Source organism: Pelobates fuscus, chromosome 7, assembly GCF_036172605.1.
Source record: "Pelobates fuscus isolate aPelFus1 chromosome 7, aPelFus1.pri, whole genome shotgun sequence".
Lineage (NCBI taxonomy): Eukaryota > Metazoa > Chordata > Amphibia > Anura > Pelobatidae > Pelobates > Pelobates fuscus.
Window position 1 is genome coordinate 48596615 of NC_086323.1, and position 17268 is coordinate 48613882.

The window sequence follows — 17268 nt, forward strand, 5'->3', positions numbered from 1 at the left end:
CCGTCTCTCAGCATCACTACAGGGAGCAGAGAGGAGCCGCTTGAAGATCACTGCTCCCTCACACGCAGGATGAGCGAGAAGCCCCACTGGACCCCAGGGAAAGTCCACTCAGCTCTCCCAACAGGTAGGGAGGCTGGGTGGATTCAAATTAAAATGGAAAATATATATATATATGTGTCTCTCTCTCTCTCTCTCTCTCTCTCTCTCTCTCTGTCAGTATGTGTGCGTGTCTCTCTCTGTCAGTATGTGTGCGTGTCTCTCTCTGTCAGTATGTGTGCGTGTCTCTCTCTGTCAGTATGTGTGCGTGTCTCTCTCTGTCAGTATGTGTGCGTGTCTCTCTCTGTCAGTATGTGTGCGTGTCTCTCTCTGTCAGTATGTGTGCGTGTCTCTCTCTGTCAGTATGTGTGCGTGTCTCTCTCTGTCAGTATGTGTGCGTGTCTCTCTCTGTCAGTATGTGTGCGTGTCTCTCTCTGTCAGTATGTGTGCGTGTCTCTCTCTGTCAGTATGTGTGCGTGTCTCTCTCTGTCAGTATGTGTGCGTGTCTCTCTCTGTCAGTATGTGTGCGTGTCTCTCTCTGTCAGTATGTGTGCGTGTCTCTCTCTGTCAGTGTGCGTGTCTCTCTCTGTCAGTGTGCGTGTCTCTCTCTGTCAGTGTGCGTGTCTCTCTCTGTCAGTGTGCGTGTCTCTCTCTGTCAGTGTGCGTGTCTCTCTCTGTCAGTGTGCGTGTCTCTCTCTCTGTCAGTGTGCGTGTCTCTCTCTCTGTCAGTGTGTGTGTCTCTCTCTCTGTCAGTGTGTGTGTCTCTCTCTCTGTCAGTGTGTGTGTCTCTCTCTCTGTCAGTGTGTGTGTCTCTCTCTCTGTCAGTGTGTGTGTCTCTCTCTCTGTCAGTGGGTGTGTCTCTCTCTCTGTCAGTGGGTGTGTCTCTCTCTCTGTCAGTGGGTGTGTCTCTCTCTCTGTCAGTGGGTGTGTCTCTCTCTCTGTCAGTGGGTGTGTCTCTCTCTCTGTCAGTGGGTGTGTCTCTCTCTCTGTCAGTGGGTGTCTCTCTCTCTGTCAGTGGGTGTGTGTCCCTCTCTGTCAGTGGGTGTGTGTGTGTCTCTCTCTCTGTCAGTGTGTGTCTCCCTCTCTGTCAGTGGGTGTGTCTCTCTCTCTCTCTGTCAGTGGGTGTGTGTGTCTCTCTCTCTCTCTCTCTCTGTCAGTGGGTGTGTGTGTCTCTCTGTCAGTGGGTGTGTCTCTCTCTGTCAGTGGGTGTGTGTGTGTCTCTCTCTCTGTCAGTGGGTGTGTGTGTCTCTCTCTCTCTCTGTCAGTGGGTGTGTGTGTGTGTCTCTCTCTCTCTCTGTCAGTGGGTGTGTGTGTCTCTCTCTCTCTCTCTGTCAGTGGGTGTGTGTGTCTCTCTCTCTCTCTCTGTCAGTGGGTGTGTGTGTCTCTCTCTCTCTCTCTGTCAGTGGGTGTGTCTCTCTCTGTCAGTGGGTGTGTCTCTCTCTGTCAGTGGGTGTGTCTCTCTCTGTCAGTGGGTGTGTGTGTGTCTCTCTCTCTCTGTCAGTGGGTGTGTGTGTCTCTCTCTCTCTCTGTCAGTGGGTGTGTGTGTGTGTCTCTCTCTCTGTCAGTGGGTGTGTGTGTCTCTCTCTCTCTCAGTGGGTGTGTGTGTCTCTCTCTCTCTCTCTCTGTCGGTGTGTGTGCGCGTCTCTGTCGGTGTGTGTGCCTCTTCTTGTGTCTGTTTAGGTACCTACACACTTCTGATCACGAGAGAGGTGATTTTACTCACCTTCTTTCCCACGTAATGGCAGTTTTCCGCGGCTTGTCCTGCCTTCATGGGTGAGATAATCAATCTTTAAGATCTCAACTAAACCAATGCTTTGCTATAGGAAAGCATTGGGAGAATATTGCGCATGTTTTCTATATGTAACATTAAGCACCTCCCATGCAGAGCATGGAGACGCTGAACAAAGGTTCTGCACACTGGGCTCTCTTGTGGCGTCTGATCGACTGTCACTAGAGGTGTTACTAGGCAGCAATGTAAACACTGCCTTTTCTCTGAAAAGGCAGTGTTTACATTGAAAAGGCTACAGGGACAGGCTACAGACACCAGAACAACTACATTAAGCTGTAGTGTTTCTGGTGACTATAGTGTCCCTTTAAGAATTGTATATTTCTCGTAAATTAAACTTTGCTAGTTTAAAAACAAAAGCTGGCTCCTAGATTCCAAACAAATTTGTCAAGCCCTTGTCTGTAGCCTGTTCCTACAGGCTTATCAGTGTAAACACTGCCTTTTCTGTTTTCATTGCTGCTTAGTAACACCTATAGTGACAGTCACTCAGACAGCCACTAGAGAGCCCAGAGTCACTGCTGCACCATGTGCAGCACCCACGTTCAGTGTCTCATTGCTCTGCATGGAGGCGCTGAATGTTCCTCATAGAGATTCATTAAGTTAATGAGGAGATATGGATTGGTACATTTGCTGCGCATGTACAAAATCCTCCCAATGCTTTCCTAAGGGAAAGCAATGGCTTAGCTGAGATCATAAAGATTGATAATCTCAGCCATGGAGGTGGTACCAGTCATGGCGAAACTGGTGGAAAATGGGGGAAAAAAGGTGAGTAAAAACACTTTTCTCATGCGATCGCAGGGGGCAGGTACCTAAACGTGCATACTCACTCTGACAGGCTCTCACACACATACTCTGACAGGCTCACATACACACTCGCACTGACAAAAGGCTCACACACGCTTGACAGGCTCTCTCTCTCTCTCTCTCTCTCTCTCTCTCTCTCTCTCCTCTCACCCTCTCTCCTCTCACCCCACACACACACACACACACACTCTTGACAGGCTCTCACACACTCGCGCTGACAAAAGGCTCACACACTCTTGACAGGCTCTCACACACACACACACACACACACACACACACTCTTGACAGGCTCTCACACACACACACAGTATTGACAGGCTCTCTCTCACACACACACACACTTGACAGGCTCTCACACACACACACACACACATTCACTCACTCGGACACTGACAACAGGCTGACACGCACACTCTGACAGACTCGCAAACACAAAATTGACATTCACACAAACACTCTCTTGACAGGCTCTTTCACACACTCATTCTTGACAGGCACACGCATGCACAGGCACACACACACACACACTCTCTCACATTTTTTGTTTTAAATGAACCCCACTCAGCCTCCTTACCTTTAGGAGAACTGAGTGGATATTTCCCTGGGGTCCAGTGAGGCTGCTCTCTTCCGGCGTGCGAGGGAGCAGTAATCTTCCTGCAGCTCCTGTCTACTCCCTCACACTCTTTGTAATGATGCCGGGGCTGGAGTGACGTCATATTCCGGCTGCCGGCATTATTAGACCGCGCGGGGGAGCAAAGAGGAGCGGCAGACAGCGTACTGCTCCCGCGGGCGGCCAGCTCCATGCTGCCTCAGCTGGCCGCCTCCATTCTCCTCAGGCGGCCAGGCCAATATTTCCCGTGGCGGCCACCGTCAAAGCTCCCTCGGCAGCCACACTAACTAGAGATCAGGCAAACACCAGACGCCAGGGCGAAATTTCTAGTCGCTGTGGTGACCGGACTCGTGGAATTTGTTGAGCACTGCTTTTACTAATATGTTCTCGGGCAATAAAACACTCCCCGGCAGCCGTTTGAGAAACAAGTCTCTTTGTGGTTAGAGGGGGTGCTGTTTTTTTCTTTCCTTTTCCAATATCTACAATACATATTTAAATGGCCACTCCAGCTTTAACAATTTTCTCATGATCAAACTGTTTAACATGAAAGTCTATTCCTGGACACGCGTGCCGCGGAACCCCCACACCCAGGTTCACAATCTGCTTTTCAATGTATGTGTTTGTTTACACCCGTTGCATTAAAAAAAAAGTCTTGGACACCTGCACTATACACATTGAGTGGTTTCACTACTACGACACCACAGCGCCGGCAAGCATTAAAGGCAAGCCGAGCACACCTACGAAGATATGGCCTTCGTCACATCACTTTGTACCCCACTACACGTAGGGCTGCAGCACAACAATACAAGACTATAAAATGCGCAATACAAGCACTAGCCGTGTATTTGTTTTATGTTGATTGATATACCATGCTTGTCACAGCTATTGTGGCGTTTCAAGCCGATTTGTTATACTGTGCAAATAAAATAAAGAATTAAAAAAAAAAAAAAAGTCTTGGAACTTTTTAGCAGATTGAATTCTGCATACTCTAGATGCTTATTTTAAATTATGTCAATTTGTACCATTTTGAACATACACATTGTGCACTTCTCCCTTCACATAGGGAAAAATACAGGCTATGTTTTGTGGAAGGGTACGGAAGCATGCATTTACTGCATCATTTATATTGGTTAAGATGGATAGATGGACAGATAAAACATCTGAATTTGAAGATAATTTTGCTTTTGTAGTTTAATATGTGCAAATCTTGGGCCTGTTTCCGACTCGTAAAGTGAATAACTGAATGTAATTGAGGACAGGTTGGCTAACAAAGTGTATTTTAAATGATACCCGAAGCTGATTTTATTGTTCAAATTGATGATTTATTCTCTATAATTTAACTCTATCTAGAAAATCTGCTTAGACTCACTCAGAGTATCATTTCAATTATTCGATCTATAGCTCCAGCAATGTCGATGCTACTCCTACTATTTTAGGTAGTAAATCATGTTGTTAATGAACATTATGTTAATGAAATAAAGTTCCATTCTTTAATATTTTAGAAACCCCTTTTTAATGGTTTCTTTCTTTCTCTCCTCTTCAGGTCGCATCTTCCACTATGTGCTGACTGTCTGTATTTACAGAAGATATATACGAAAGACAAACTTTATTTTGGAAAGTTTTTTTGATTCCAGTGGAATCTGTGCTTAAGCTCCCCCATACCCTTCGCTTTGCAAGCCCCTATCTTCCAAGTGGGACACTATGCCTGTACAAGCTCCACAATGGACCGACTTCTTGTCCTGTCCCATTTGCACCCAGACCTTCGACGAAACCATCCGGAAGCCCATCAGCTTGGGCTGCGGGCACACTGTCTGCAAGATGTGCTTGAACAAGCTTCACCGCAAGGCTTGCCCGTTCGACCAGACCACCATAAACACCGACATCGAGCTGCTCCCTGTCAACTCTGCCTTGTTACAGCTAGTTGGGGCTCAGGTAAGCATGGTCATACTTTTTGAGTAATTTAATTATGTATGTTTGTTCTTCATTACGGTTGTAGTTATTTTTTTTACTAAGGAACAATCTGACTAAAACATTTTATACTTGAGATAACCAAATCTGTTTCACTGCCCAAGGATTTTTATTTCAATGGTGTTTTAACTTTGAACTATTGCGCATGTTGTTCCTAGTCTGCTTGTGAGAGAAAAACAAGTAGCAAGAGAGTTGAAAATGGACAAAAGCTAAATTAGCCTGTCTTTCGGTGGGTCCCTGCTCAGATCTCAAGCTGGGTTTAGCTCATCTATGTCAGGTTACCTTATGTATCAATCAGGAGCATGTCACAGGCTGGTATCTAATTGCAGGGTACTAGGGGCACTCCTACTAACTTTCAGCTTGTCCCTAGCGATTTTCACACCAGCCGCGATAAACCCACTTCCTATTATGACACGACTAATGAGCGCTGACGTCATGACACTAAGAACTAGAACATTTTGGGGGCTTAGTTACCTACCTAAGTGAACACAGTATTTAAAGAGAAACCAGGGAGAGACTCAATGTCCTTTTGTGTTTTTTGTTTGACCCAAGAGCGTGCATTCCGTATTGGTATTCTTGTATGACTTCTTTGACTATTCCTCCTTTTGTGTTCCTATGACCTCGGCTATTGCATTATTGTTGATCCAGTCCAGATCCGAAATACCAGCAAGTTCCCTCTGCACGAGGGAACTGCTTGTCTGCTTGTGACACAAATAGTTCACTAGTGACTGAAACACATTTCAAAACAAAATCAGACCAGCTAACTTGCATGTATTGAGACTACACTAGTGTGTCTATGCTGTTTGTTTCAGAATTGTACCCATGCATCACAACTGTGCTCCACCAGCTAGTGAACCACATCAAAGACAGGGTGAAGCTTGATACTGTATATTTGAAGTTCACATTCTGCCATTTTTTGAATGACTGTTGGTCACTTGAGAGCTGGATACAGCTATTGTACACAGTATCTTTTGTCACATGTGACTCTGGGAAGTTTACAGCGGTTTTCTAGTTCCCAGAGGTTCCAGAAGCAGAGCAGTATGTACTCTGCTACACAGAGCTACATTCTCAGCAAGTACTGAATAGCGCAGCTTCTTGGTAGCTGTAACTCTAGGAATGAGTGACGTAAATTTGCTATAGTGTAACTTGCGGGAGGGTAAAGCTGTGCACATACACCAGCCAGTGTTGACACACAAACTGTCATTCCACACATACAGACCCCTGCAATCACACTTGCATTGACACTCCATGCAAACACTCCTCCATTCAAAGGTATAAATTCCAGACTGTGAATCAAAAACCAGATGCCTTTTGTGTAAATTTCTTTTCGTGACTACATTAGGACATACATTTTTTTGATCCCTACAAATAGAGCTTTTTCACAAAAAACACCAGAGGGGATGTTTGGCATACAGAGTGGTAGCCACGTGAAAAAGCACACACAATTAAATATGGTGGTGGCTCTTTAATGTTTTGGGGCTGTTATTCTGCCATAGGACCTGAACATTTTGTTAGGATACATGGCATCATGGACTCAAATATCAACAGATGTTAAATAAACTGCCTTTATCAGAAAGTTTAAAATGGGCCGTGGTTGGATCTACTCGTAGGACAATGATCCAAAACCCAAAGCATACATCAAAATCAACACAAACATTTTGTTTACTGACCACAAAATCAAGGTTTTGCCATGGCCATCCCAGACCCTTGACTTAAACCCCATAGAAAACCTTTGGGGTGAACTGAAGAGGAGAGTCAACCAGCATTGACCTTAAAATTGTAAGGATCTGGAGATAGTCTGTATAAAGGAATGGTCTTTGATCCCTTACCATGTTTTCTCCAACGTCAACAGGAATTATGTGAGAAGTCTTAGAGCTGTTATCTTTGCAAAGGGAGGTAGCACAAAATATTGACTAAACCATTTTTAGCTCATATTTTCCAAGGGTGCCTATATTAGTGGAGGGCAATGTACATACAAAATAAATTCCAGTTCAATCAGATGTGACAGCACAGCGTGTTTACTTACTAACTAAGTTTATATCTCCTGCACTGTTAATTAAACTTAAATTGCACACAGGGATCTCTTGCAGACTCTAGTAAGCCATTATCAGAGCAGGAGATACACAATTCTAAATTAAACACACTGTGCAATAAAGGGTAATTAGGGTAAACTTGTCTTGGTGCTTTCAGTGTCCCATAACAAAAACAACGGGGCTTTTTTGTTTTTAATTTAAGTAAATGGCACAAATGTAAGTATAAGTATTATTCATAGGGTCAAACAATTTGACAAGTAAATCAAGCCCACTCAAATGTATTTCATGTACCCCCTCCCCCCCCGAATCACTGAGCAATGCCAAGGAGTATAACTACTTCAATGAGATGAAGTGATTATGGCAAGTAGATTATATTTTTAATGTTTTTTGCCCATGTTTTTTTTTATATTATTATTATTTTTTTTTTTTAAATAAGTCATCTCATAGACAACATTGAGAAATCTCCTAAAAGTAACTTACATTTTTTTGTTGTGTGTGTATGTACTGGCCATCATAAATGCTTTTCCCAACCATGGTATTTTATATACTTATGTATTGATACTAAATACAATAGTAATGGGATACTAAAGTGCCTGGAAAACAAACCTGTTGGAGTGTTCCCTCCCTCAGCGCTGAAGTGCTTAAATCTCCTTCAGCCACTTACCTTAATCCAGCACCGGGCTCACTCGGCGCTGGTAACCTTTCCTCCCCCACCGACATCCGCGCATTCGAACCCGCCCGTAGGAAAGCATTACTCAATGCTTTCTTATGGGGATCTTATTTGACTCTGGACTCCGCGAGCACGTCCAGCGTCAAATAAGTGCGATTTACTCTGTGTAAATAGCAGAAGCGCCCCTAGTGGCTGTCAGGGAGACAGCCACTGGAGGCTGGATTAACCCTACAATGTAAACAGCAGTTTCTCTGAAACTATGTTTTCAGCTGCAGGGTTATAGCAAGGTGGACTTGGCACCCAGACCACTTCATTGAGCCTGTAGTGGTCCTTTAATATTTTATTCTGTTGTGAGCTTGCAGAGTATAACTGCACTGTTCCTTAGATAATGCTTAGCATCACTTTGGGAAACATGTTTTTGTTTTTTCTCCGAGGGATTCACTGCTATATTTGTCTTGTTACATAAGTTGGTTTGGGTAAGGGGCCCTCTAGTAAGCCTGAGTGTACATTCAGACCACCTACATACTCCACAGTCCTCTTCTTTATGTGTACGTTAGGTTGGCGTGACGCCTACGCATACAGTTTTAGAACCGTTTGAGCTTTTCCCTTTTCTTTTTTTTTTTTTTTTAAAGGCCACTGTGAGAACGACATTTCCTTCCCTTCTCTAAATTTGTCACACTTTTGTCTGTTCCTTTTCTATGTTGCAAAATGGAAATAAGCCAAGCGATATGAGTAGGTTTTTGTTGTTGTTTTTTCATTCATTGTGACAAACTGTAGTGCACTTTTTAAAGGTTTTAATCACAAATGCATAACAAAATAAATTGGTAAAATGTCCACATGCGTTTCTAAATTTAGTGGTGCAAAATGTCAAGATAGATATCAGAGAATGGTGTGGTGCTGCAATATTCGAAGTAAAAATATCATGTGGCATATATGTAATACAACTACAGTCCAGCTCCACATACCAGTCGAGGGAATTCATTTCTAAAAACAGAGCATTGATAGATCACAGATACACTGTATGGACAAAAGTATCGGGACATATTTCTTAATTATTCAGTTCAGGTGTTTCTGTCAGACCCATTGCCACAGATATATAAAATTATTATTATTATTGCAATTTATATAGCGCCAACAGATTCCGTAGCGCTTTACAATATTAAGAAGGGGGATTTAACTATAAATAGGACAATTACAAATAAACTTACAGGAACAATAGGTTGAAGAGGACCCTGCTCGATCGAGCTTACATTCTATAGATCAAGCTCCTAGCCATGCAGTCTGCATTTACAAACAAAATTGATTGTTCTGAAGAGTTCAGTGAATTCAAGCCTGGTACTGTGATAGGATGCCACTTTTGCAATAAGTCACATTGTGATATTTCATCCCTGCTAGATATTTTACGGTACAACTGTAAGTGATATTATTGGAAAGTGGAAGTGTTTAGGAACATTAGCAACTCAGCCACAAAGCAGACGACCATGTAAAGTTGTGTAAAAGTCACCAACGCTCTGCTGATTCTATAGCCCAAGAGTTCCTTAGTTCCACTAGCGTTAATATCAGCGGCCAGAGCTACATGGAATGGGTTTTCATGGCTGAGCAGCGTCTTCAAGTACACTGCCAAGCGTTGGATGATGTGGTGTAAAGCACACGGCCACTGGGCTCTGGAGCAGTTGAAATATGTTCTGTGGAGTGACAAATTACACTCCTCTGTTTGGCAGTCTCATGGGCAAGACTCAGTCTGGAGTATGCCAAGAGAACAGTAGCTGACTGACTGCATTGTGCCAACTATAAAGTTTGGTAGATGAGGTATAATGGGGCTGTTTTTCATGGGTTGGGCTTCCAGTGAAGGCAAATCTTACTGCTTCAGCATACGAAGACATTTTGGACAATGCTATGCTTCCAACTTTGTGGGACCAGTTTGGGGAAGTCCATTTTCTCTTCCAGCATGACTGTGCCACACAGCACAAAGCAAGGTCCATAAAGACATGGTTAGATGAGTATGGTGTGGAAGCATTTGACTGGCCCGCACAGAGCCTTGATCTGAACCACATTGAACACCTTCGCGATGAAGTGGAACGAAGAGTGTGAGCCAGGACTTCTCGTCCAACATCAGTGACTGAACCTCACAAATGCTCTACTGAATGAATGTGCAAAGATGTGTCACAAAACCACTCCGAAATCTTGTGGAAAGCCTTCCCAGAAGAGTGTAAGTTGGTACAGCTGCAAAGTGGGGACCAACTCCATATTAATATGGATTTAGTATGCGAGGTGATAAGAGTCCCTGCTGGTGTAATGGTCAGGTGTCCTAATACTTCTGTCCATATAGTGTAAGTTTTATGTTCATCGGGAGTCTGCAGATCTCATTTAGTGAGATCATACCTGCAGGTTAGCTGGATGTCAAAAGCAATCTTTGCAGTGAGGGATGAATAGTTGGTTTGAATAGTAAGGCTTTTGGCCTTATAACCATATCATCTCATTTAATTGGTTATTGTGCCTGGTTTCCCCAGGTGTTATCCCTCCATTCAGTGTTACACTTTTTTTTCCAGCAGTTTGACACTGAATGAGGGTCCCTGGCCACCCACCTTCCGGCACCTTATGGAGGTGTGGCTAAACAAACTATTACAAACTTCATTCTAGCCATAGCAATTCATAACAACACTGGGCATTGTCTTGTGCTAAAAGCAGTCACCTGACACTCTCATCCATTCACAGTCGCCTATTGCTGCTTAGGCTAATGCTGCCTCATTATCCCAAGGAATTGGCATTGGCATTAAAACCTTAAAAATGTTTTTTTGCTAAATGGAAGTATGGATCCATGGAACTCCAGACACTGTAACCACTTAAATGAGACGACCCAGTCACAATGCCTATAGTGACCCTTTAAAATTGTTTCCCATGATAGATTTTACCCTCTATGCCTTCAGTAAAAGAGCTATATTAGCTCTATAAACTGTGAATGTTCCTTTGGCACTATAATTTTAGTTAAGTTCTAATATGCTGCACTACTATATTTTTTTTCTTTTTCTCTGTTAATACATGCTGCGAAAGTTTCCTCCACTATTTGTATGTAAATCTCCATTTTCTTATGTATTATCATTATGCGCAGTTCACCACTTTGTGTACATTTGCTTGCTTTTCACAAGGTTGTGGGACCTCCTTGAAGGTTGATTGTTGCTGCTAATTGGATAGAGTGCCTTATCACCTATTCCTGAGACTGGCTCACAACTGCAGGGATTTATGAAAATCACTTTTATTATTATTATTATTTTATTATTTATATAGCGCCATCAAATTCTGTAGCGCTGTACAATGATACAGCTGTAAGCCAGACCTTTAAATCTCTCCACCAGGAAGCCCTTAATGCCCAGTTTTGTTTGTATCAAAATTATTCATGGGGTCTAACTTGATTTTGAGCTAATTTCTTCCTGGATAGAGAGTGCGTCCACAGACAGTGTCTCTGCTGATTGACACATTTAGTGCAGCTCACTAAGCTGATTATGTAGAGTGATAGCAGCTGTGGTATGACTGTTCTCACTTTACAAAGCACTTCTACTCATCCTAAATGAGTGCCACTGCTTCGGTGATATTAAACCACTAGTCCCTTAAACACCTGCTGGACAGGAGTTTGTAAGGCAAGAAAAGACTCCATAGGTTTAAGTGTCTCTTGTTAATCAGGCGCGGGTCTGCCTGTAGCCAAAGGCAGACCCACTAACATTTTCATCTGCAAGGAAATTTGTTTTGGTTTTGTTTTTTAATAGTTTTTAATGCATTATCTATGAAATGCATTGAAAATTGCATAATTTTCCCTATAGTTTCCTTTTACACAAATATGTTGTATCACCATAAGAATTTCAAGGTAGATTACCATGTTCACGCTGTGTCATGTAAGTATCACAACAGTTGTTTTGCCATGGTGCCTATTGAGAGTAAATCAGTCATCTTGCTGTTGCTGGATGTCAGCCCTACTAGTAGTAATTGAAGAAGATTCAGGTGAGGATTGTTTGAGATTTGAAATTCAATTCGATATCCATAACTGTAGTAAAGTTTGGGTATGAGCCAAGGCCAAATGGCAACTGTATTCGATATTCAGTGGCCTTTCTTACCAGGTTTGCTGTGCTTGAGCTACATTCTCAGATTTTGCTATAACTGCTTTCCTGTTCTAGAATTTTCAAATTTGCTTCCTCCCCTCTCCCCCAGGTACCTGAGCAACAGCCGGTTACTCTGTTTGGCGGGGCCGAAGACAACAAGCACTATGAGGAGTCCAAGAAGTGTGTTGAAGAGTTGGCACTGTACCTGAAACCCCTGAGTACTGCCAGAGGTAAGAGAGGCAAAATACTAGTCATAGGAAATGTCCTTTTATACAGAATGAAAATTGACAACAAACCTTATTCACAAAATGGAGTTTACTGATCTGATTGGGTTGTATGGTTTTTCCAATGAAGGGTGAATATAATCCATTGTAATACACATCGGGAATCAAAGATTTGGGAAGGTTGGGCTACTAAGTACAGAAGTTTAGTTGTATATGTTTGTGCTTTATGTCATTATGACACTTTCAAGTATTTCAATATACATGCCTTTATTTATAAAAGGTAAAACTATGGTTTTCCAGGCACTATAGTTCCCTTTGGCCACTTACTTGAGTCCAGGTCTGATGTCTCTTAGCGGTGGCTCGGGCTCCGCCTCTGCTCCTCTGCCAGCGGGGGAGACTCAATGCACATGCGCAGAAATGGCCACACTTGCATTAGTACTTCCCCCACCGCTTTCTAAGGTGTTTTGAGTGACGCTGGATGTCGTCATGCATACCATGAGGACGTCCGGTGTCAGGCAACCATAAATCACCTAACAATCTGGAAGCCCCTCTAGTGGCTGTCTGGTAGAAGTGGAGTTAACCCTCAAAGGTAATTATTGCAGTTTATTAAAAACTGCAATAATTACCTGGGCAGGGTTAAGGGACATAGGCAGTTAAACTGGACAATGAGCTGAAGTGTTCTGGGTGCTTAAAGTGTTCATTTAAAGTGTCCGTTATGGTTCCATTGAGAGTAGGAGAATTTAAACAAAGAGAGATAAAAAAATAAACAGAATTTGAATATTTATTCCACTCTTTTGAACAGATATTTGTTATTTCTGATCAGCTAATCATACACAATAATCCATTTATTTTGCTATTTATGTAGTAGTGACAGATATTTTTTTTCCTTTATGATGAATATTGTTTTTTGCTTCTTGTTGATCTAGGAGTTGGCCTAAACAGCACTGCTCAGAGCGTGTTGAGCCGCCCCATGCAAAGAAAGCTTGTGACACTCGTGCATTGCCAGCTGGTGGAAGAGGAAGGACGTATTCGAGCAATGAGAGCAGCCCGCTCGCTGGGAGAGAGGACCGTCACAGAACTCATCCTTCAACATCAAAATCCTCAACAACTGTCATCCAATCTCTGGGCAGCAGTTCGTGCACGCGGCTGTCAGTTCCTAGGACCAGGTGCGGCACTCAACTCAATTTAATCTGTCTGTGTCTTTAAAGAGGCACTATAGGCACCACTATTATTATTATTGGTATTTATATCGCCAGCTTATTCTTCAGCGCTTTACTAACCTCTTAATCTCATTGGAATGGTTATGGTGCCTTGAATCTCCTGTTCACAGCTCACATTTCATTGTCAGGTTTAACAGTGAATCACTGATCAATGCCAAGGAGTATAACTACTTCAATGAGATGAAGTGATTATGGCAAGTAGATTATATTTTTAATGTTTTTTGCCCAGTCTTAATTATTTAAACTTTGTATTTGTGTTCAGCCATGCAGGAAGAGGCCCTGAAGCTTGTCCTCTTGGCTCTAGAAGATGGATCTGCTCTTTCACGAAAAGTTCTGGTTTTGTTTGTGGTGCAGAGACTGGAACCACGCTTCCCGCAAGCCTCGAAAACTAGCATTGGGCATGTTGTCCAGCTGCTATACAGAGCCTCCTGCTTTAAGGTACTGATTTTGCTTGTCTCACTTGATTTGTCTATTGATGAATGAGTGTCATTTTATTAGAACTTGTATGTTAAGAACATCTTGTGTTTTAGAAATATAGTCGCACTGTGACTGCAACTCCATTCATATACAGGAAGCAATATTCAGAACATTTATTACATGATCTATGGAACTTTGCCCTTTTTATAACTTTTAGTCGAGATATGGTATTTTTAGCCCCTGGATTGTCAGGCAGTAATCCCATGAGTTTAACAGAAAATGGTAAAATAAATAAATAAAAATTACAGTGAGAAATAGTTCAGTTGGTAAAAGTAAGAAATAGAAAAATGAAAGAATCATAGCCAGATTTGCTCAAGCTAGTAGAAAGGAACATCAGTATTATTGCAGTATTTTTTTCTAATATATAATTAAAACAAGTATCTTCATTGTCATTTTCTTGTTGTGTTCCAGTATTCTCAAGGACTAGAATATTAAAATGTTTGAGTAATGGTGGATACAACCTTATCCTTCTTTTGCTTCACGTAAAATATGTGCATTTTATTTATTATTTCAGGTCACAAAGCGTGATGAAGACTCTTCCCTAATGCAGTTGAAGGAGGAATTTCGCACTTACGAAGCACTGCGTCGAGAGCATGACTCACAGATTGTGCAGATCGCTATGGAGGCCGGCCTGCGCATAGCTCCTGACCAGTGGTCCTCCCTCTTATATGGGGATCAGTCTCACAAATCTCATATGCAGTCCATTATTGATAAGGTAACCGCCTCTTTCCTCTCCTTGCCTACATTGGCATGACTTATTTGTGGCATTCAGAGAAAACCAATAGGGATTTGCTAAATGGTATGTGCTTAAGTATTCACCCTTTAGCTTAATGAACAGATATTCGTATTATTACCCAGCGAACTGTTAGAAACTTCTTTGTTGCTTCTAGTAGCTTTTTAATGGCTTAATTTATGTTCTAATTCCCCTCCCAATTACTTTGAGTGAAGTAACTAGCAGCATATTGAAAGGGCACTTGGAGACAGAGTAAAATTAATTATGGTGCTTCATGTTGCTTTAATGGTAAAAAATATTTTGTTTAGTACTCCATACTCTTTTAGAGAGAAACTTATTTTGAAGCACAGTTCCTGTGCCCAGCATGTAGATCAGGCACCAATTCTAGTTAATTTATTACAAGAAAGGTTTTGTTAAGTTGCAGACCCCGGCCTCGTTTGCTCAGAGTGTCCAGGAACTGACCATTGCACTGCAAAGGACCGGAGACCCTGCTAACCTCAACAGGCTACGGCCACACCTGGAACTGCTCGCAAACATTGATCCAAGCCCAGGTAAGAACACATCCGATTCTTTGATGTTCTTTGCAAAATCTTAAATTTCTTCTGTCATTGACGGAAGACTGTGAAGTTTGTTGCTTGTAGCCCTTTCAGTGAATATATAATTTTTAGAATGCACTATTCCATAAACATGTAATTTTTACCTATATCTTATTAGCGTAGATGTTAATTGAAAAATCAATATTACTATTTTATCATATATTATTGCAGAGGGGCTTGATAGTGTTATTTCTAATGTTATAGGGTTCCTTACATTTTTTTTCAAATTTTTATTTTGTCTTCTTGTAGCTCTCATTACCTGCTTTGTCGGAAATACATATAATGTATAATGCATATCACATGATTTAAAATTTCCACTTGCGATTGGCGAGTGAAAAATGTAGTTCTGAGGAGTGTGCTTAAAGCCTCTCCTGCATTTACTTCTGTTTATAGTTTGTTAGAACTGTGAGCGTAAAACTAATATTCACAGCTTCTCAGGATTGAGGTTGAACAACCAGTAGCTACATTTTGGATGTGTATTAAGTTGTGCTAAAATTGAGGAAGTGATAGTTCCTCTTTAAGAATTGGTACGCAGCTCTGAACCCACCCATCCCTTTGTCACTTCTCTCATCCTCCAAGTGACTAGTGAAATTTTTAAATTTCATTATTTTCTTAATTCCTTTTTCTGACTCTTGGGAATAGACAGCACAATGCTTGACTCTTCATGTCTGCAACGGTTAAACAAAAGAGTGGAGGCCCCAATAGATGCAACTTTTTTTTTTTTTTTTTTTTTAAACTCCTACCTTTATTACCTATTTCTCTGTTTAAAGCTCTGCAGAGATTCTGAAAATGATTTATTTAGTCTTCAACCAGTCCTCACTCAACATGCACTGTGCTAGGAGTACTTCAAACCCTGGAACAAACAGACTGCATGCTTTTCAGACATCCCGAGACACTCAGGACACAGAGAGAGCTCCTCCCTCCTCTTCCCCATTATGTTAATGGAACATAGTTAACTTTTAAACTGAGATTAACTTTTGCCTTGCGTACTAGTATTAAGACCATTTTATTTATGTGTTATGCTAATAAAATTGTAAATGTATTGCAGAAAGGTTATTTGGAATTCTTTTTACTTCATTTGACTTTGCTGCTACATTACTGGCAAAGTGCTAAAGGCTACAAATATGGAGTTCACATGCAACTTTAACCTTCAACTTCAAGTATGCCTTGTGTTCTTGGAATTGTTAGGTGTTATGCAGGTCATTAGGGGTCAGGTTGACTACATGCTTGTACAATGCTGTTGCCCTTTCCTTTTTCACCAGTCAGGCTGCAAAAGGTGGTTTGCAGTGGGGGGAGTAACTTCAAGCTTGCCTGGTACCCTAGGACTTGAAATTCAGAATCCTGGAATTACTGCTGAACTTCTACTTATCTAAATGCCAGTTATAACCTTGGATTACTGATCCATTAAGAGCATTTTGTTCTTTTCATTTCTTTGTCCAAGTTTTGACATTAGTGGTGTTCCCTTACAGATGCTCCACCTCCAACATGGGAGCAACTTGAAAATGGTCTGGTAGCAGTGAAGACTGTGGTGCATGGGCTGGTGGATTACATCCAGAATCACAGCAAGAAGGGGACTGACCAGCAGCAGGTGAGCGAGGCGAGGCACTACCTCATGTCTCAGGTACCCAGCTAAACTATGTTTCAAACCATTGCACTTTGGGGATTGATAATGAGCTAGTTACACTTGCTGTGGTGAAGGAATAAAATGGGCACTTTTTCATTTGTTATTATGTTACACTTATCACTATTAATTGAATGTTTTTAGTGTATGGGTATTTGTCACACTGTACAGAGAAATGACTGATCTAGGTGTTGAAAGCAGCAAGTTGTTTGATCCTGGACTCATTATTTCCTCTTGTTTTTATATGTAATATTTTCCAATATATGTAGCATCAATCTTGTCTAGTCTGTCCAAACATTCTTTCCCTTTCCATAAGATTTAAACATTCCTTCATTCTGTTTTCTCTCTATCACCAGTAAAGGAGCACTCTGGGCACCATAACAACTTAGTTGGATTACA

The 17268-nt window shown here is 41.8% G+C and overlaps 1 protein-coding gene across 4 annotated transcripts in view; it reads left to right on the forward strand.

Moving 5' to 3' along the window:
- The window catches only part of RC3H1 (ring finger and CCCH-type domains 1), a 64565-nt gene that overhangs the window by 31747 nt on the left and 15550 nt on the right, over positions 1-17268 (forward strand). For 2 of the 4 annotated variants that reach the window (XM_063428196.1, XM_063428200.1), the window contains exons 2-8: positions 4780-5168; positions 12108-12228; positions 13149-13388; positions 13705-13880; positions 14434-14634; positions 15071-15203; positions 16718-16869. In XM_063428196.1, the coding sequence (XP_063284266.1) occupies positions 4938-5168; positions 12108-12228; positions 13149-13388; positions 13705-13880; positions 14434-14634; positions 15071-15203; positions 16718-16869 (1254 nt within the window). In that variant the 5' untranslated portion in view covers positions 4780-4937. The remainder of the gene's footprint in view (positions 1-4779; positions 5169-12107; positions 12229-13148; positions 13389-13704; positions 13881-14433; positions 14635-15070; positions 15204-16717; positions 16870-17268) is intronic. The other 2 variants (XM_063428199.1, XM_063428198.1) reach the window with 2 other exon arrangements.